Consider the following 19,258-nt stretch of genomic DNA (forward strand, 5'->3'; position numbering starts at 1 on the left):
TCAGATCAAGATCCCTCAAAGGCCGGTCTCCAGGGAAACAAAGGTCGAGGTGCTTTCAATATGCAACTTCAAAGTCTCGTCCTCCCATGTTGTTTGTAAGCACAAGTTAGTGGGGCTTATCAAAAAAAAAAAAAAAGCACAAGTTAGTAGGGTCAATTCTCTTAGATGTGATCCCCTTCCCCTTTAAGAAGCGTATTACTAGTGTGGTGTCTTGTAAAATTCTACTATGTTCTAGGCTTAATGTGTCTAAACTATTAAATGACTTCTTGTTACTTGTCAGAGTTCATGGGTTAGCTTGTATTTTTTCTTTTATGTGCCAAAAAAAAACTAATTCTTAAGAAAATATGATAAAATATAAGATCTCATTAGTAGGTTTCAACTTTCAATGTGCATTTTCATGATGTTAAATTTTTATAATTATTAAAAATGTTTATTTAGAAATGTTAATGGTAAAAGGCACCTTTTAACACCGTGGAAAAACAAATGTTCCAACTGAATCGGAAGGGAGGGGAGCTTTTTTATTATTTGTTCTTTTTTCTTCATCATCAATCTGCTTGCTCCATATTAATGTTAATTTACGCTGTAGGGAGAGAATAAATTCATATCTGATAGATTTTTATGCATTGATATGATCTTCTTCAATCTCTGCATCTATGGGATTGACTTGGGATCATTTGTTTTGGTAAAACAGAGGGAATATATTGGAAGAAAACACAATGAATTCAAATTTAATTTATCTGTTAAACTACTAATGAGCTAAGGTAAGTATCACCAAAAACAATTACTGAAATTTGGCAAATAATTTATTTATTTATTTGAAAATACTCACCTGACCAGAAGTCCAGTAGTGGCTATGGGGAAAAACTTGAGGTTTGTAGGAGGTGATCATTTAAGAGCTTCGGCCGGGTCCTAAAATATTTTTGTGGGCTTAACTTTTTTCTTCTTACCTGTCTTAAAAACATATTGGGCTTGCCAGCTAAAAAGCGTCGAATAAAAAACACCTTTATTAGTTTAATAATTAATTTCTAAAAACAATATTTAATAGTCCAACAATTGGTAGAATATCATTATTTGTGCTTTACTAGTTTGTTAAACTAAAGATACTTAACAAATATCTAAAGTCACAACCACACTTGAGTCTCTCTCTAGGGTTTCTAGGGTTTGAGAGAAAGTCTTGGTTTCTCCATTAATCAACCTCGATAGTTCGAGTCGCTGAATCCCTCTTTGGGATCAGGGTCAGCCCGATGGCTGACGAGATTGTGTCACGGGTGTCGAGTCTGCGTATTACTGAGGAAGAAGACAAAGTAGTAAATTTTGATGATTTTGAGAGTACGAACAATAATGATGATCTTGAATTAACGCTTGTTGGGAAAGTATTGACGGTACGTAATTATAATTTGATGCTTTAAAACGAACCTTGAACCAAATCTGGGCGATCAAAACCGGGGCTTTGTTTCGGCCGATTGAAAATGGCCTGTTCGTTGTACAATTTGCGTGCCGCAGAGATAAAGAAAAGGTGTTAGATGGCCGACCTTGGACTTTTGATCAACATCTGGTGATGCTGCAGGAAGTTGAGGATCATGTCCAGCCATCAAATATAGAACTGCGACGGTGCCCTTTCTGGATGAGATTATATAATTTACCGATGGGTTATCGTTCGGAATCTTATGTACGTAGGATTGGAGGCTGTATTGGGGATGTTTTGGAGGTAGAATCAGATGGAGTGCAATGGGACAGATCGGCGCGGGTTCGGATATTACTGGATATCAAGAAACCGTTGCGGAGGGTTCAAAGAATCTCATTGAAGGACGGTAGTACGGTGCTGGTTGACGTGAAATATGAACGTTTGCCCACATTTTGCTATGCGTGTGGATTGATTGGTCACATTGAACGTGACTGTTTGGTGAACCAGGAGGAAGATGGGAATGAAGGGAAGCAGTGGGGCTCGTGGCTCCGGGCCTCGCCTCGCAAAGGGCGTCTCAAGCAAGAGGAGGAGACTCGTATTTTCCTACGAACTGCAAAGTCTCTCTTCTTTGAGAAACCATCATCTGCCATCACGGAGGCTGCTAGGGAACCGGTTGTTACGGTGGATGAAGAGGTGGGTAGTGGGGTGATTTTGGAGAAGGAAAAGGAGGATAGGTTGGAATTTGATACAACTATGGAAGATTTATACACACAACAAGGTGCTGCTGTGGTACCACATTTGCAGGAGGAAGGTAATGTGGATAATCTTTTTTGTTTTGTTGCAAATAATGATAGTGGCATTGTTAAATCTCGAAAAGTAAAACCGAAAATTCAGCACTCAAAAAAATCTATTGTGGAGAAGCAAGCTAGTCTACGTAAGACCATGCATGAGCCTAACAGTGGGGAAAAGAGAAAGTGGCCTGACCAAATTCAATTAATGGATCCTAGTGATGATGCGGTGGTAACAAAGAAAAGCAGAGTTGTGGGAGACTTAAATCTGGACAGTGGTGATCAAACTGTTGAGGCGGAGATTGGCGGAGACCAACTCCGCCGGGCATTATGAATATCCTATGCTGGAACTGTCGGGTATGGGAACCCCTGGACAGTTCGACAACTTAGAAGATGGAATTCTTCTATTTCCCCGGACATGTTATTCGTGTCAGAAACAATGGTGACTAAAGAAATTGCAGAACAAACAAAGGAGCGACTAGCGTTTTCTAATGCTTTTGGTGTGGCAAGTGTAGGTAGGGCGGGTGGACTTTGTCTTTACTGGCAAAAGGAGGCAATTGATTTTATTTTGGTGTCTTTCTCTAAAAATCACATTTGTGGCGATGTGGTTCGCAGGGGAGAGAGATGGCGTTTTGTGGGTGTATATATGGCTGGCCGGAGGAGTCAAATAAGCATCGTACGTGGGAGCTTATTAGACATCTCTGTTTGGAGTTCGATGGTCCGTTGGTGCTGGGAGGTGATTTTAATGAAATATTATCCTATGATGAAGAAGCAGGGGGGTGCTGATAGAGAACGACGTGCTATGAGAGGGTTTTAGGGAGGTGATTGATACTTGTGGTTTACGAGATTTACGAGCTGTGGGGCAATGGTATACATGGGGAGAGGGGATAGTCCGGAAACGAGGATTCGGGAGAGACTTGACCGATTTTTGGTATCTCAAACATGGCTACAACTTTTTCCGGAAGCTGTTGTGGAGCACCTTGTTAGATACAAATCAGATCATGCGGCAATTGTACTAAAAACCCAAGCGCCTAAGATGAAGCAATGTCATATGCGACAATTCAAATTTGAAACGAAGTGGCTATTGGAAGAAGGATGTGAAGCCACGGTCCGTGAGGCGTGGGATGGCTCGGTGGGGGATCCTATTCAAAGCCGGTTGGGGGTTGTTGCGAGGGGATTAGTAGGCTGGAGCAAAGCAGGGTCGGGGGACCTGGCAAAGAAAATTGACAGGGTAGAAAAACAGCTTCATAATGCGCAAAAGGAAGAAATCTCGGAGACGACATGCAAGAAATGTGGGAATTGGAGAAGGAACTAGATTCTTTGAACGCAAAACTCGAAGCTCATTGGTATATGAGGTCGAGAGTGGCCGAGATAAAGATGGGGATCGGAATACGTCGTATTTTCATCATAAGCCTCTCAGCGAAGAAAACGAAATTGCATAAAAGGTCTATTTGATGAACATGGTGAATGGCGAGAGGAGGAGGAGGAATTGGAAAGGTTGGTGCAGAAATATTTTCATGAGATTTTTACGTCGAGTGATCCATCTACTGGCGCAATGGATGAGGTGCTCCAGTTCGTGAAAAAATCGGTGACAACGGAGTTTAATGATATATTATTGAAACCATACTCGAAGGAGGAAATTCATGAGGCTTTAAAACAGATGCACCCTTGTAAAGCGCCAGGACCAGATGGCTTACATGCAATTTTTTATCAGAGATTTTGGCACATTATTGGTGATGAGGTATTCCATTTTGTTAGCAATATTTTACATAGTTACTGTTGCCCGAGTTCTGTTAATTGTACTAATATTGCCCTCATTCCCAAAGTTAAAAATCCGACTCTGGTTTCGGAATTTCGGCCTATTAGTTTGTGTAATGTACTATATAAGATTGCATCCAAAGCTTTGGTGCTTAGATTGAAACAATTCCTCCCCGACATTGTTACGGAGAACCAAAGTGCCTTTGTCCCTGGACGATTAATAACTGATAACTCCCTGATAGCCCTCGAGATTTTTCATTCTATGAAGAAAAGAAAATAATAGCAGGAAGGGACTGATTGCGATGAAGTTGGATATGAGCAAGGCCTATGACCGGGTAGAATGGGGTTTTCTCAGGAAGCTTTTATTGACAATGGGCTTTGATGGACGTTGGGTGAATTTGGTAATGAGTTGCATTTCGTCAGTGTCTTACTCTTTTCTTATTAATGGCAGAGCAGGGGGGTCTGTTACCCCTCTCGGGCCTAAGGCAAGGGGATCTCTTTCTCCCTTCCTTTTTATACTGGTTGCGGATGCCTTTTCACAGATGATACAACAGAAAGTGCTTTCTAAGGAACTTCATGGTGCAAAAGCTAGCCGATCGGGACCGGAAATCTCTCATCTTCTTTTTGCAGATGACAGTCTTTTGTTTACTAGAGCAACTCGACAGGAATGCCTGAAAATAGTTGATATTCTCACAAATATGAAGCGGCATCTGGACAGAAAATTAACTATGAGAAGTCGGAGGTGTCTTTTAGTAAAGGAGTAAACTGTGTGCAGAGAGAAAGTTTGAGTGGAATTCTTCAGATGCGGCAAGTTGATAGGCACCAAAAGTATCTTGGGATTCCGACGTTGTGGGGGAGATCGAAAAAGGGGATGTTTCGGGATTTGCTTGATAGAGTGTGGAAGAAACTGCGTGGCTGGAAAGAAAAGTTGCTGTCAAGGGCAGGGAAGGAAGTGTTAATCAAAGCTGTTATTCAATCTTTACCTACATATCTTATGGGTGTTTATAAGTTCCCTGTGGTAATCATCCAAGAAATTCACTCTGCTATGGCTCGTTTCTGGTGGGGAGGAAAGGGTATGGAAAGGAAGATGCATTGGGTTAGCTGGGAGAAAATGAGCAAACCTAAATGTCTGGGTGGTATGGGATTCAAAGATCTTTCGGTTTTTAATGATGCCCTGCTGGGCCGTCAGGTTTGGAGGTTACTGCATTATAAAAATTCACTTTTGAGCCGAGTTTTGAGTGCTAAATATTATCCAGATGGTGATGTTTTGCAGGCGAGGCTTGGATTTTCAAATAGTTTTTCGTGGCGAAGCATTTGGAGTGCAAAAAAGCCTAGTGCAGGAGGGTTTGATGTGGCGAGTGGGAGGTGGGCGAAATATAAATATATGGAGTGACCCTTGGGTGGGAGACGAGAGAGGGCGGTTCATTTTAAGTAATAGAGCCGAAGGATTGAATACAGTGAGTGATTTAATTGATGATACTACCAAAGAGTGGAAGTTTGAAGCCATAGAGCAACATTTTGGAGAGAGAGACCAACAGTGCATATTATCTATTCCATTGAGTTCAAGAGAGACGGAAGATGTGTTAACATGGGCTTACTCGAAGGATGGTCTTTATTCTGTAAAGACAGCATACATGATTGGGAAAGGGGGGAATTTAGAAGATTTCCATAAAGCATGGGTGGTCTTATGGGGGCTGGATGTTTCGCCTAAAGTTCGACATTTCTTGTGGCGCTATTGTACCTCGTCGTTGCCTACTCGAGCAACTCTCATGGCTCGACACTTACTTGAAGAGGGCGGGTGTCCGTGGTGCCCGTCGGAGCTTGAAACCTCGCAACATGCTATATTTTCATGCGCACGTATCCGAAGACTGTGGGTGGATCATGGGTGTGAGGCCATGGTGGGTGATGGGCGAGTGGAGGGTGGGTGTGAAATGCTGGAACGGTGGAATGCGTTGGATAAAAAAATGGTGCAGAAGGGATGTTTCTTGGCATGGAATATATGGGCGGAGCGTAACAGGTTTGTGTTTGAAAACACTTGTCAACCGCTATCTATTATTAGCCAGCGGGTGAGTCGACAGGTCGACGACCACAACGAGTATACTACTCGGATTTATGGTCAGCCAGCGTGCGTGAGGCCGGTGAGCAGCAGCCATTGGTGTGCGCCTCCGGAGGGAGTTATCAAGCTCAATACCGATGCTCACATTGAAGGAAATGGGTGGGTTAGCGTGGCAAGGTGGCTCGAAATACGTGTGGGCAGGTGTTATTTGCGGCAGTGAGACGACAACGAGCCTACTGGCTCTCCGATATTGCGGAGTGCAAGGCTATTTTATTTGCGGTTCGAATGGCAAAAGCTCGTGGACTACAAAATGTGATGGTGGAATCGGATGCTCTTGTGGTTATTTCAAGGCTTTCCAAGGCCGCGTTGTTTTATTCTGATTTAGATGCTATTATGGAGATGTATTCTCTTTGAGTGTGTACTTTAATGCTATTAGTTTTATCATGTCAAAAGGGATGGGAATGCTGTTGTCATCACCTTGCTAGAGTTGTGCCGTTTGGTTTGGAGCAGTGTTGGGAGAACCATTGTCCTAGGAATGTGGCTCCTTATGTACTGATGGACACTTTGTCCCTTTGATTAATGCACATCTCTTTCCCCTCAAAAAAAAAAAAAAAAAAACTAAAGATACTTAATACAATACCTAATTATACTTAGCAAACCACAATGCATTATTAAAAAATCTAACATACATCTCATCGTTAATATTTAGTTGTATATGTCAAATTTTCCTAAAATATGAGTAATATTGTTTTAACTTTTTAAGGTGTTCTTTTACATAAAAGAAGATTCTTTTTTTTGTGGCATTTGAAAATAATATCTATGTAAAATCATAAACGGGTCGCGCCATAGTAAAATTTGCTTCGCCCATACCCACCCATTAAAATTAACTGGTCGGCTTAGCCCGCCCAAATTTCAATTTTTTAAAATAAAAGTCTAATCCCGCTAATCTAACGGGCTGGAGGAGGCGGCTTTGGTGGGTTATCCCGCCTCTGAACAATCTAGTTTGTAGTTGCATATGCTGTTGTTGAAATGATAAAAATGATGTTCAAACTTTTGTAAGAAAGACCCATTTTCTAATTTACTTAATTACCCTTTAGTAAATGATAAGCAGGACGGGATTGTCTCATAGTAATGGTTGATTTACTAGGGTAATTAAGTAAATTTATTGGGGGATACCATATCTCCTCCTTCCCTTATATAGTAAAGATAGATAGAAAAACTCTATAATTGAAGAAATCATATATTGCACCATAACTAAAGACAAATGGAGATGGTAAAATATACTATATAATATAAGATTATTTACATAAGTAAAACAGATTATATATAAAAAGATGATAAATAACACTCTCTTGGCTTCATCCTGTTTCTCATTTTCCACAGGAAGTAAGTTAAAACATGAAAAAATAAACTATTAATGGGTGGAGGAGAACTTATTTTAGAAGAGAAAATGAAGTATTATGGGTAAGAGAGGAGATTATTAGTTATATAATAGAGATGAATTGGTTACATTTATACATCGTTAAAGAACAAACATTGCAACTAAAAAAATTTGGTCGAACTAGCTTAAATGAATTACTCAGGGCTGGCAATTCGTGTCAGTGGTACATGTTCGTGTTCGATTTCCTGTCGATTTAGGGTTGTTCCCTAAATATATCCAAAATAATATAAAAAGGTAGAATAGTTGCATAATATGATGAATGTAACTAAGCGGATTGACTTTGCGTGATTCGTTTTCGTTTCGTATCGGGTTCATGTTTCTCTCAGTAACTTCAGGTCGGATTTGTGTCGTGTTATCATGTCATGTCAGGGATTGCCGTGTTATCGGATTTAGGGTTGACAATCCCTGACCGATTACCATGTCAAATTTTTTTTTTTTACCTCACATAGATTTTTTTAACAAGATTATATTATCTTGTCAAAAGATTTAAGCAAAACAAAAAAAGTATAAGACGATATCAAAACGTATTGGGTGGATCAGGTTCATAAAAAATTTATTATGCATACAAACTGATTCTATTACACAAAAAACTAACTATATTAGAAAAAATGACTATGTCGATACGAAAATTAACTTTATCATAAAATATGATTATATCATACAAAAGAGATTATATCTAAATGAAAACATACTACTACTATATTATATGGTTTCCCATGCACTATAGGTTATTGGGAATTAACAAATAATTAGAATAGACGATCTAATTTTATGTGAATTAGACGAATCCAAAATTAAAATTTCTAACAAGCCCATTACATTTCACTCTAACCCAATAGTCACCCCTTTTCTTTTCCTTCCTTTTCTTTTTCTTGATTATCGAATTATAACAGATAATTTCCAAAAAAAAAAACTCGATAATCTTACCGAAACGGATTAAACTAGCTACTAAATGGATTAAACTAGTCACTAATGGATTAAAGAATGTCATTACTGAATAGATTAAACTGATCACGAAATAGATTAATTTAGTCCATAAATAGATTAAACTAGTCAATATATTAAAAAAAAGGTGGCATATTTTCTACTTAATATTGAATTTGAACTGTGCTTAATTTTAAGTTAAGATTAGACGGTTTCTTACCAGACCGGGGGAATTTTATTTTTTTGGGCGTTATATCGACATCCTTAGTCCTTACCTATACTCCCATTTCTCCCGCCACATTTGTTACATAGTCATTTGTGCAATTGTGCTTGAAAATATCATCTGGTAATAACCAACCTCCATTCTCCACTCTTCTCCCTCGCAATTCAACCTCTTCTAACTTTCTCTCTCCTAATTGTTGAATCGAATTGGTAGCCATGGAAGTTAATTGCATTTACAGAAACCCTAACGCACCAATTGAAGAACGAATTAAAGATCTCCTTTCTCGAATGACTCTGCAAGAGAAGCTCGCTCAAATGACTCAAATCGAACGACGCGTTGCATCATCTTCAGCCATTAAAGACCTCGGCATTGGTTACTCCTCAATTGTCTATCTTTTTTTGAGTTTTCTCTCTCCTAGGGTTTTTGTTTTTCACTGTTTTTATGAATGTGTCGATTTTTACAGGTAGTATACTGAGTGCGGGAGGAAGTGCTCCTTTCGATAAGGCGCTTTCGTCTGATTGGGCTGATATGATTGATGGATTTCAGAAATTGGCTATGGATTCGCGGTTAGCGATTCCAATTATTTATGGAGTTGATGCTGTTCATGGTAATAATAATGTATATGGTGCTACTATTTTTCCTCACAATGTTAACCTTGGTGCCACTAGGTTGGTTGATTTTTTTCCTTTGTTGAAAAGTTAAATTTGTTTGGTTTGTGAAAAGAGTGTGAATTTGGCGAATTTCGTACAGGGATGCGGATTTGGCTCATAGAATTGGGGTTGCAACTGCTTTGGAGGTTAGAGCTAGTGGAGCTCATTACACCTTTGCTCCCTGTGTAGCTGTAAGTGATTTTCAATAAAACCCTACAAGTTTTGACCTTCTTGTAAAATTTAAGGATTTAAAAGTTGTTAGTTATGGATGTGGATTTGGCTAGTCGAGTGGGATGTTTAGCATATTTCCACGATACGAGATAATTATGAATTTGTATGTGGCATATACGAGTTGTCCCACATCGGAGGAATGAAAAGAAAACTATTGCAAGTTTAGAGAGTTACTCATTGCTAATGTTTTGGCCTGGAACCTCACTTGGACTTGTATGTAGATCAAGTCTTCTCCTTCATTGGGCAATCCAAATTTTCAATACTCTCAGCAAAAGATAAAATAAAATAATGGTATCATGTGTGTTTTACATGGGACTTTCATGCAAATTTATAAGGATTTGGTCTTGATTAGATGCTCATCTCTTGATGGCTGTTTATTTTTCCATTTTGTATGAACTAATTTGAGTAGTCTCACTCCGACATTTGAAATTGAGACAAAATTATCACATTATAGACCTAGGAAATTACTCCCTCATTGTGGATGGAAGCTCATCTAGGGCTCATAAGTCATAAGTAGATCAACTTTTCACCTTCACTTGAAGTTGTATGTATACTGACTTTTCTCCACCTTCATGGGAAACCCAAACCTTTCAGTTCTCTCAGAAAAAAGATGGTATCTACGGCTCTATGCCTACATTGGATGGCTTAATATTATGGGACTCTAATTATGCATATAAGATGTCTATATCTTGATTGCTGTTATATATGACCTCATGTGAGGTGTATCACTCCCATATCGGATAATGGGGAGAAATTTACCATCTTATAGGCAAATAAACCTCACTTGGGCTTGTGAGTAGATTGAGTTTCATCCTAATGGGCCTTGTCTAGATTATGTTCAAAAATTATCTCACAAATACTAGCTAGTATGCCTATGTAATGTATGATGAGTATTGCTTTGTTATAAATTTGCATAGTTGCATTTTAAGGGGATGGAAAGGATAATAGGTTTTTTGAATTTGCTTTCTATGGGATGGAAGGATAATAAGATGCTATGTATATTGTTGTTAGTCAATGTCACATCTAAAGCATTGAGATTAAGGCCGTACTTTTTTTTTCTTCTTGTGGTGATAGTGAATTTGTAACTTGTATCCGGCATAAAATCCTTATGGAAAACATATTGGATAATCTAGTTTAATAAGATGTAGAATAATTAGTAGGTTCTCCTACTTATGATTTCATATGCTTGACATGTTGATGATCCAATTAAGAATTGTTTCCGTCGGCTGCAAATCTCATTAGTGTCCCCACTCCCATCAACAACGATGTCAAAGTCTTAATCCCAATTGCTGGGTTAGGTGCATAAGCCAAATATTTTATCTCCGGTGGTCATCCACATAGATTCTCCATTCTGTTTTTCATGCGCTATATGCTCTTGAAAAACTTATATCTTTGTACCATTTCTAATGCATTGTCATGCGCATCCATTTTTAATTTCTGAACAATCAAGGGTCAGTATTGTAGAACATCTCACTGTTGAACTTTATATTCAGTAGGAACCTAGACTATGATGGAATCTATTGCTGAAGACCCCTAGTGTTTAACAACTGTCATAATGGGAAAATCTTTTGGTTGCTTGAGTGCTTTTGTCCGCTGTGTTTTTCTTCGAAAATGTAAAATTGGTTGCTGTCTTCTAACAGGTGTGCAGGGACTCAAGATGGGGAAGATGCTATGAGTGTTATAGTGAAGACACTGAAATAGTGAGGAAGATGACTTCCATTGTGTCAGGGTTGCAGGGGGAACCACCTACAGGGCACCCAAATGGTTACCCATTTTTGGAAGGAAGGTAATGGAAGTCAACTTTTCGACCAATGCTTCTATCGTGTTAGACTAGAATTTAGTGTTGTAGAACATAGTGCTTAAGGATTAATTGTATGTTTTCTAAAATTCGATGGCTGGAAAAAGCTTTACCGTTTTTAATTCTGTTTTCTTGTGGTTTATGTTTTTTCCAGAAAGAATGTGATTGCTTGTGCTAAACACTTTGTTGGTGATGGAGGAACCCATAAAGGTATAAATGAGGGGAATACTATTTCTTCATATGAAGATTTAGAGAGGATTCATATGGCACCTTATCTGGACTGTATTTCTCAGGGAGTTTGCACTGTCATGGCCTCCTATTCCAGTTGGAATGGGAGAAAGCTACATGCTGACCGTTTTCTTCTCACTGAGGTTCTTAAAGATAAGTTGGGCTTCAAGGTATATGTTCATGTTTTCATTTATTTATGGTGGTTTGTGTTGCCACACTTTTGCAAAGTTCCGAAAGAGCTGCTTCACCATGGGCAATTCTTTATTATTATTTTGAAGTCTTATCTCTATCTTGCTTTTTTGATCTCTTACATAAACCTTTTTGATACTAGGAGACCATATCATTAACACCCAAATCTTTCCTTACTTTATTGAGTTCTCTCTCAAGTCACACTGAATTCTTTTTTTCTTTTATTAGTATTGATTCGAAATCTTGTGTATATGTGTTAACTAGTTTTTGGTGTTTCATTATCTTAATTTCTGCTGCAGGGATTTGTAATTTCAGATTGGGAAGGCATTGATAGACTTTGTGAACCTCAAGGTGCAGACTATCGTTTCTGCATTTCAGCTGCTGTTAATGCAGGAATTGACATGGTAAGGAAAGTAGTCGGACACTAAGTTGTAGAAATTAGTTTTTCACCTCTTTGTATTTTCCAGCTATGATTATTTGAACATGCAGGTAATGGTCCCTTTCAATTATGAAAAGTATCTGGAGGACTTTACCCATCTCGTGGAATCGAAAGAGATACCATTGTCTAGGATTGATGATGCTGTTGAGAGGATTCTTAGGGTGAAGTTTGTTGCAGGACTTTTTGAACACCCTTACGCTGACCGTTCTTTGCTAGATACAGTTGGTTGCAAGGTTAGTTTCTGTAAACTTGTTTTTGTTAATAACAACTCGATATATTGTTCTTACTGCTTCCCTCCCCCCTAAGGAAGTTGGAGCCTTTCCTTCTCTTCCCTTGTACTATATTATAATGGAATTGCCGCTGTTACTGTTTACAGTTTGCAGAAATATGTAATAAAAGACCCGATACATTCTTATAAGCTATGTTAAACCCTTCTGCTTTTTATATTTCTCTTAATAAATTCGTCCTGTATTCCAATTCCCGCCCTTTGGATAGAGCAATAATCCTAATCTTCATCATCATGGTATATCAATGATTTCCAATTACACACACACACACAACGCACGCACGTAAAATGACCGACCCACGCACAAGTTCTGCCCTCAATCAGTTTCCTGTCAGCCTTCGGCTCACATATTAAGAATGAGTATGAGAGATGGAGATTTAGCGGAGGGGCACACGTCGCATGGATATAGTGGGTTGAAAATCTCATTTGAAAAAAGGCAATTATCTTACGGACACCTAATAGTATGTCGGACAATTATTTGAGGACGGATAGATTATATTTCTGGGATAAGCAGGACGGGATTGTCTCATAGAAGTCAAGCTACATAAAAATCCTAACATCATGGTCGGTTTGGAAGCTCTAACCATACACGTTGTGCTTTTTTGATTTCTTTGCTCTCTAGACAACATTTTGTTACATTACTGTGAATGTTATAAGGACCTTTCTATTAAACCAAGAACAGGCCTTTTATGATGTCTGTCAGACTTCTTTTTCTAAGATGATAGTCTCCATTCGAAGAAATTTCTCATTGCTAATCCTAGTTTAGATATAGAATTAACTGCATGGGTTTGTCTCAGTTGCACCGCGACTTAGCACGTGAAGCAGTTCGGAAATCTTTGGTTCTCTTGAAAAACGGAAAGGACTCGAGATCTCCATTCCTGCCATTAGACAGGGGCGTCAAAAAAATCCTTGTTGCTGGAACACATGCCGACAATCTTGGATATCAATGTGGTGGGTGGACGGTAACTTGGTACGGACTTAGTGGCAGAGTTACTATTGGTATGTATTTCTTCGACAATGTGTTGTTCCTTCTATCTTCTGTAGTCTTTATTTGTAATACCACCCCTGCTAGCTTATTTCATAGTTCATACTTCTTTGCATGTTGTTGTCTGTACTAAGAAGATTATCTCATTACATGCAAATCATTTCTAATATTAATGATTTGAGTAGTGTTGATCCATATAAACTATTTTAGAAAAGCTACTCAATGAACTTATTATATTAGAGGCCTTTCTTAGTATAATTTGTTGTTGTACAAAAAACATATATGATGTGATTACTCATGGTGATGGTGATTTGGTATCTCTATTATATAGAGTATAGACTAAGCATTGAGTTTAGAGTATCAGATGAAACGTTGTTTATATTTCAGGCACTACCATCTTGGATGCTATTAAAGACGCCGTTGGTGATAATACTCAAGTGATTTATGAGGAGATGCCATCATCTGACATGTTGGCAAGAGAAGATTTTGATTTTGCCATTGTAGCAGTGGGCGAAGCTCCATATGCGGAATTCACTGGGGACAACTCGATTCTTAATATACCTATGAATGGAGCTAATGTGATTAGTGCAGTTGCAGATAAAATTCCTACACTTGTCATTCTGGTTTCTGGTAGGCCTTTAGTTTTAGAGCCGTGGCTTTTGGACAAGATGGATGCTTTGATTGCTGCATTTTTGCCTGGAACTGAAGGATCGGGAGTAACTGATGTTCTATTTGGTGATTATGAATTTGAGGGTCTACTCCCAGTGACGTGGTTTAAAAGTGTTGATCAACTGCCAATAAATGCTGGACACAGCTCGTATGATCCTTTGTTCCCGTTGGGTTTTGGAATGAAAACCAATGACAAAAAAAGTGTAATTTGATGCATTTGAGTATCAAGACTTGATATCGATATTGTATATTCGGATAGACAAGGATATTGTATTATGAATTCAAATGATCTTTTGTGTTTGGTTCATAATCTATCTATTCTCCTTGTGGCTTAACCCATCCCTGCCGGTCCAAATCAGCACAATGATGAAGTTGATCTATCAGTATTTTCCATGGACTTGAATTGCTCTCGTCCATCAAGTTTGAACTCTCATTCTTTGGTTATGGTTTTATGATGTATTGTTGAGTTGTAAATGATACGGATCGTCAATCTCCAGACTGGGTCCATCAAAGAAAAGGCTCGTGAAGTCTATCATCCTTAGTTGCTTTACCAAGTTCGGCTTCCATCGGCTAGTGAGTTTGGGTATGTCCTCTTTTATCTGTCAATTAATTTTTTTTCTTCATGATGCCTTCGCTGTTATGTTCACAAAGTCTATTCCCTCATCTTTTACATTTGTGAATATGATGTGACAAACTTCTCATGTTTTATTCACATGGGGAAATATGAAATTAATGCTTTGCCTTTCTATCTCATGAATTCTTTTGCACTAGTAGCCTTAATTTAGTATCCTGAAATGCAGTGTTACTCCGACACCTTCATTTACCTCAAAAACAGGGTGTCATGTCGTGTCCGACACGACAATTTACTTAGATATTTCATTTTGAACTAAAAACTTGCTTTTTTCTACAAAATAGCCGAGTCGGACACTTGGACACCCGTATCCGAGTAGACACTCAATCCGTGTCTGAGTAACATAGCTGAAATACTTATGTAGTTGTTGAAAGGAGTGTGTGTAAACTATTTTTTTTCTCGTTGGTTGGTTGAGAGAGGCGTCGGCGAGTTTGGAGCTTCTGGCTTGAATAATACTCATAATAAAGTGGTCTAGTTTGTTTTTGAGCAAGTTACAAGGAGAGACTTCTTTGGAGAAAAAAGTGTAGTACTTGAGTTGTATGCTGTATGTCAGCACTGAATAGGACTTTCTGAATAAGAGCTGAGGTAGGCTTATATGATCCCCTCTCTCTTTTTTGTGTGGTGGTGAGAATGACATCTGATGGTGAAAATGAAATATGAGAATCTCGCGTTGTTATATCAGAGTTCTTAGTTGCCTAATTATTGAAGATGAATATGCAACTAGGACTTGAATATTTCTTTTGTAAACAATTATTTTGCTACTCCTATTTCATGTTAACAATTGGAGTATCAAATAAGTTTTTGGTAAGTTTTTCTGCCCACTTTTGTCTAGAGTTGGAACCTACTCTGTCCCAAATTAGTTACAACATCTGTTTTTTTATGGTAAAAATTTATCAAATTTTGATTGTTTTTTTCACCAATTTTTAAGAAAATATAGAATCTCGTTAGATAGGTTTCAATACGCATTTTTATCATATCAAATTTTTATAATTCTTTAAAATAATATTTAAATATGTTAATGGTAAAAGGCGTGTTTTAACACCGTGGAAAAAAAAATGTTTCATCTGAATTGGTACAGAGGGAAGCTTTTTTCTTCATCATTAATCTGGTTGCTCCATATCAATGTCAATTTAAGCTGCAGGGAGAGAATAATCTTACATCTGATAGAGTTTATGTTGCATTAATATAATCTTATCCAAGTTCTACATTTATGAAATTGACTTAGGATCATTTTTTTTTTTTGGTAAGACAGAATTTTAAGTGCAGGAAGAAGAGACAATGGATTCAGTTTTTCTTTTTATCTCCTTTTTTATGGAACTTGCCATATTTTTATATTCCCATATGTTTTTATTTTCTCTTTACTTATGTTTTATCTCGTCTTACGCCTCTCATTTTCCTTCGCTTAAAATCCTTTTACTTCAATTGTTTCATTTATTACAGAAACAATTTTTTATAACAATTTATGTTAACAATCCGAATCATTTTGGAACTAAGGCTTTGTCATCGCTTGTTTGTTTTTAGTTTAATTGGCTTATCTCGATAATGACTCATTAAGTTAGGATCTTTAATATTTTATGTATAGTTGTATAACCCACTCGTGTGATTACACTAAGCTACATTATTAGTGGTCCATAGTGGTAATCACGTCATGAATGAATGCTTGATCACAATATAAATATCTATGTGTACGTAAAGCATAAAGCATTTTGTTTTGTCTCCCTGATTAGTGTCAGTTTTTGAGGCATGTAGTTGAGCCATATATGAACCTATGAACGCTTTTTTTTATGCTGGAAATAGTTTACAACGTATAGATTGCAACTAGTTATTATGCCCGGGCTACGCCCCGGTAAGAAAAAAATTCATTTATTAATATTATAATTTAAGATGATAACACTAAATGTTATTTGGTCTAGTGGTTAAGACTTAAGTATATGTTATTGAGGTCACGAGATCAAATCTTATACCATGCAATTTCTAACTTTTTTATTATTATTGTGGATTACATGGAGTAAAACTCCCTTAGGGAGAGCGCCACGTGGCACCGTTTCTTGTTTGCGCACGCCTTTTAATATATTAGTATAGATAATAAACTATGAAAAAAAGTTGTTGAGTGACATGCTAGTGGAATTGGATTTTCGTACTCCTAATAGGGAAGGTGTTAGTGGAAAATATACTTTAGGATAATGGAGATGTCAAATCTTTTTATTTTGTCGGTGCCTTTGTATATTGATCATGATGTAATACTTCCTCCGCAATAGAAAGAATGTAACAATTGGATAGTATTTGTGAGGTATAAAATATTCAATTGTTGCATTCTTTATGTTACGGAGGAAGTACTTCATTTGTCTTGGTATAAACTTCTTGCTAGATCTGAAGTCTGAACCCATAATTTTGATAATAATTCTTAGAGGAAGATGTAAACTTTTTGATATAATATACCTTTTTGATAATAATTTTGATAATGTTTCTCTTTTTTCAATTATTTTAGAACGGAGGAAGTATTGTAGATGTAAGATTAACATATTGATTGAGAGAAAAAAATTAAATTGGGTTCTCGCGTTACGTGAGATATGGAATTAGTATATGTAAGAGACGAAGTTATTGGAAGGACCCACGTCATATGAGTTGAGTGGGGTAAAATTTTAATTTAAGATAAGAAGATGTTTGTTTTGCGCGGTCACCGAGAAAGGACACAAAATTTATCAGAAGAAATATAAGAAATGCAAGGAGGAGTTGAAGGAATGGTATGGTAGTTCTTGTGCTATATCTTAGCTACACTGCTATAAGAAAGATCAAATAAAATAAATGCAAGGAGGAATTACAAAAAAATTCCCGGGATGGATTCAATTATTTGAATAATAACAGTTTCTAACCAGCATTTCTATCAAATTTATGGTTGGAAGTGGATGATTTTGTCCACTCCAGGTAAAGATAACAACTTTCCTATATGGAAGAGGAGTGATAGTCTGATAGATGCATCTTAGTCCACTCTTAAGGAGCATTTTAAAGTAATTTTTAGTATATAATTAGGGGTCGGATATGGAATGGAAACAAATAAGGGAGAGGTATGGTAATAAAAATAGTTATAGTTATTAGGTGTTTGGTTCATGCCATGGAATAGAAATTGAGTGGTAACCATTACCACGAACTGATGGATTTTGTTACATGAGGGGGAGGGGGAGGGGGGAGGTAACAAATTGAAGGAGTCCATTACCACCAAGTAATGAAATGGTTTGGCGAGGGGTTGAACCAAACATGAAGAAAAGGAATCGGTAATTGATTCCTTATCTTGGAGCCTAAAATAGTGAACCAAACGGGCTCTTAGTCATTTTGTGTTAAGACTTTTAAGGGGGCATTTTAGTAGAAAAAGCTGAAAGTAGACTGTTTTAGTCCACTCTGAAAGATGGCAGAATCCTTCCTCATAACTACAAAAAGCAGTTGGCTTATACTTCTATATAGTCCTTTAAGGTAAAATAGATTTTTTTATGATAACCTGTGAATCAGCATTTACTTCTTTTTCTCCATCTTACTTGGTAAATTGGTAAAGCTGCTTATGAACTGATGCTAAGAGCTCTGAGGTCTTATCTGCTGGAGAAATTTTAGAAAATAATTCTCAATTAAGTATTTAAGTATAAGATGAGAGGCAATAGAAGTATGGTATAATGGAAGTATGGTACCATAGATAGTGGAATCTAAAGTCCACCATGACATCAGATTTGTAGTAGATGAAATTCAATTTTATGCTATCTTTGGGTTCCTATAAAATATATAGTTCAAAACTTTGCAAAAGAGGAGTAAAGGCAACAAATTGGAATCTCATTGAGTGGGTTATGACAAAGCCAACCTCTCTTAAGTATCTAATGCCATGGTCCATTTCTTGCTTTTGAGCTCAGTGTCTTTTCACGTTTAATCTTGTGGATGGATATATAGCCAACTTTGACGCTTACAGTTACAGTATGCTGAAGGGACACTTCTTTATTTTGAAGAGGAGATGTATCATGTATGTACCAATCATAACATAGGAATAGAGGTTCCCCTGGACTAGGTTGACCTAAGGCCAACTGATGGGTGGTTCTTGGCCTTGTTGGTCAAGATTCTAACCCACAAAACTCGTTCAATCCGTATCACCATGACCATACCTGGACCTGCACGTAACCCAGCTGCGACCTGGATCACTCTGACGGCTGACCTCTTAGCTTAGTATGCGGTCTTCTATCTGGTTTTTCCAACCTGTCCTGACTCCTGCCTTGGCTCCTCCTGACCTGGATACTTAATGGCCACCTCTATGGGAGAATAAATATAAGGTGTATAACCTGTCATGTAGGAGTTGCTTAGTCTGAGAGAAAGCTATGTTGCTCCGAAATGGATGCAGTTGCAGATGCAGATATGGATCGGATATGATACAGACACGGATGTGATTGTAGATGCAGATATGGATATGGTATAGACATGTGAAACTGGTGATTAGTTACAATTTATGAAATTGGTCCAATCAGAAGATAAAGATGCGTCACTAGAGGTGTATATTATCTGGATAGAAAGTACTTGTTTGTGATA

At 37.7% G+C, this 19,258-nt stretch overlaps 1 protein-coding gene across 2 annotated transcripts; it reads left to right on the plus strand.

Annotated features, from left to right (window-relative positions):
* Positions 1–8,678: 8,678 nt before the first annotated feature.
* LOC104900440 (uncharacterized) lies at positions 8,679–14,409 on the plus strand. 2 transcript variants are annotated; one of them, XM_019250992.3, is made up of 9 exons: positions 8,679–8,967; positions 9,059–9,263; positions 9,346–9,436; positions 11,117–11,262; positions 11,429–11,672; positions 11,991–12,095; positions 12,181–12,363; positions 13,214–13,415; positions 13,789–14,409. In XM_019250992.3, exons 1-9 carry the CDS (start codon positions 8,811–8,813, stop codon positions 14,280–14,282), a joined length of 1,827 nt encoding a protein of 608 aa, XP_019106537.2. In that variant the 5' UTR covers positions 8,679–8,810; the 3' UTR covers positions 14,283–14,409. The 2 variants fall into 2 exon arrangements, with proteins under 2 accessions (XP_019106537.2, XP_019106538.2); XM_019250993.3 differs by lacking the exon at positions 8,679–8,967 and having other exon boundaries at positions 9,061–9,202.
* The last annotated feature ends 4,849 nt before the right edge of the window (positions 14,410–19,258 follow it).

Source organism: Beta vulgaris, chromosome 7, assembly GCF_026745355.1.
Source record: "Beta vulgaris subsp. vulgaris cultivar EL10 chromosome 7, EL10.2, whole genome shotgun sequence".
In the NCBI taxonomy this organism is placed as follows: domain Eukaryota; kingdom Viridiplantae; phylum Streptophyta; class Magnoliopsida; order Caryophyllales; family Amaranthaceae; genus Beta; species Beta vulgaris.

Excerpts from the sequence above, each read along its gene's own strand:
- LOC104900440 (XM_019250992.3), top strand. The coding sequence starts at position 8,811 with ATGGAAGTTAATTGCATTTACAGAAACCCTAACGCACCAATTGAAGAA. Across the intron at positions 9,264-9,345 it reads GTTAACCTTGGTGCCACTAG|GGATGCGGATTTGGCTCATA; the intron begins GTTGGTTGATTT and ends AATTTCGTACAG. Across the intron at positions 12,096-12,180 it reads TTAATGCAGGAATTGACATG|GTAATGGTCCCTTTCAATTA; the intron begins GTAAGGAAAGTA and ends TTGAACATGCAG.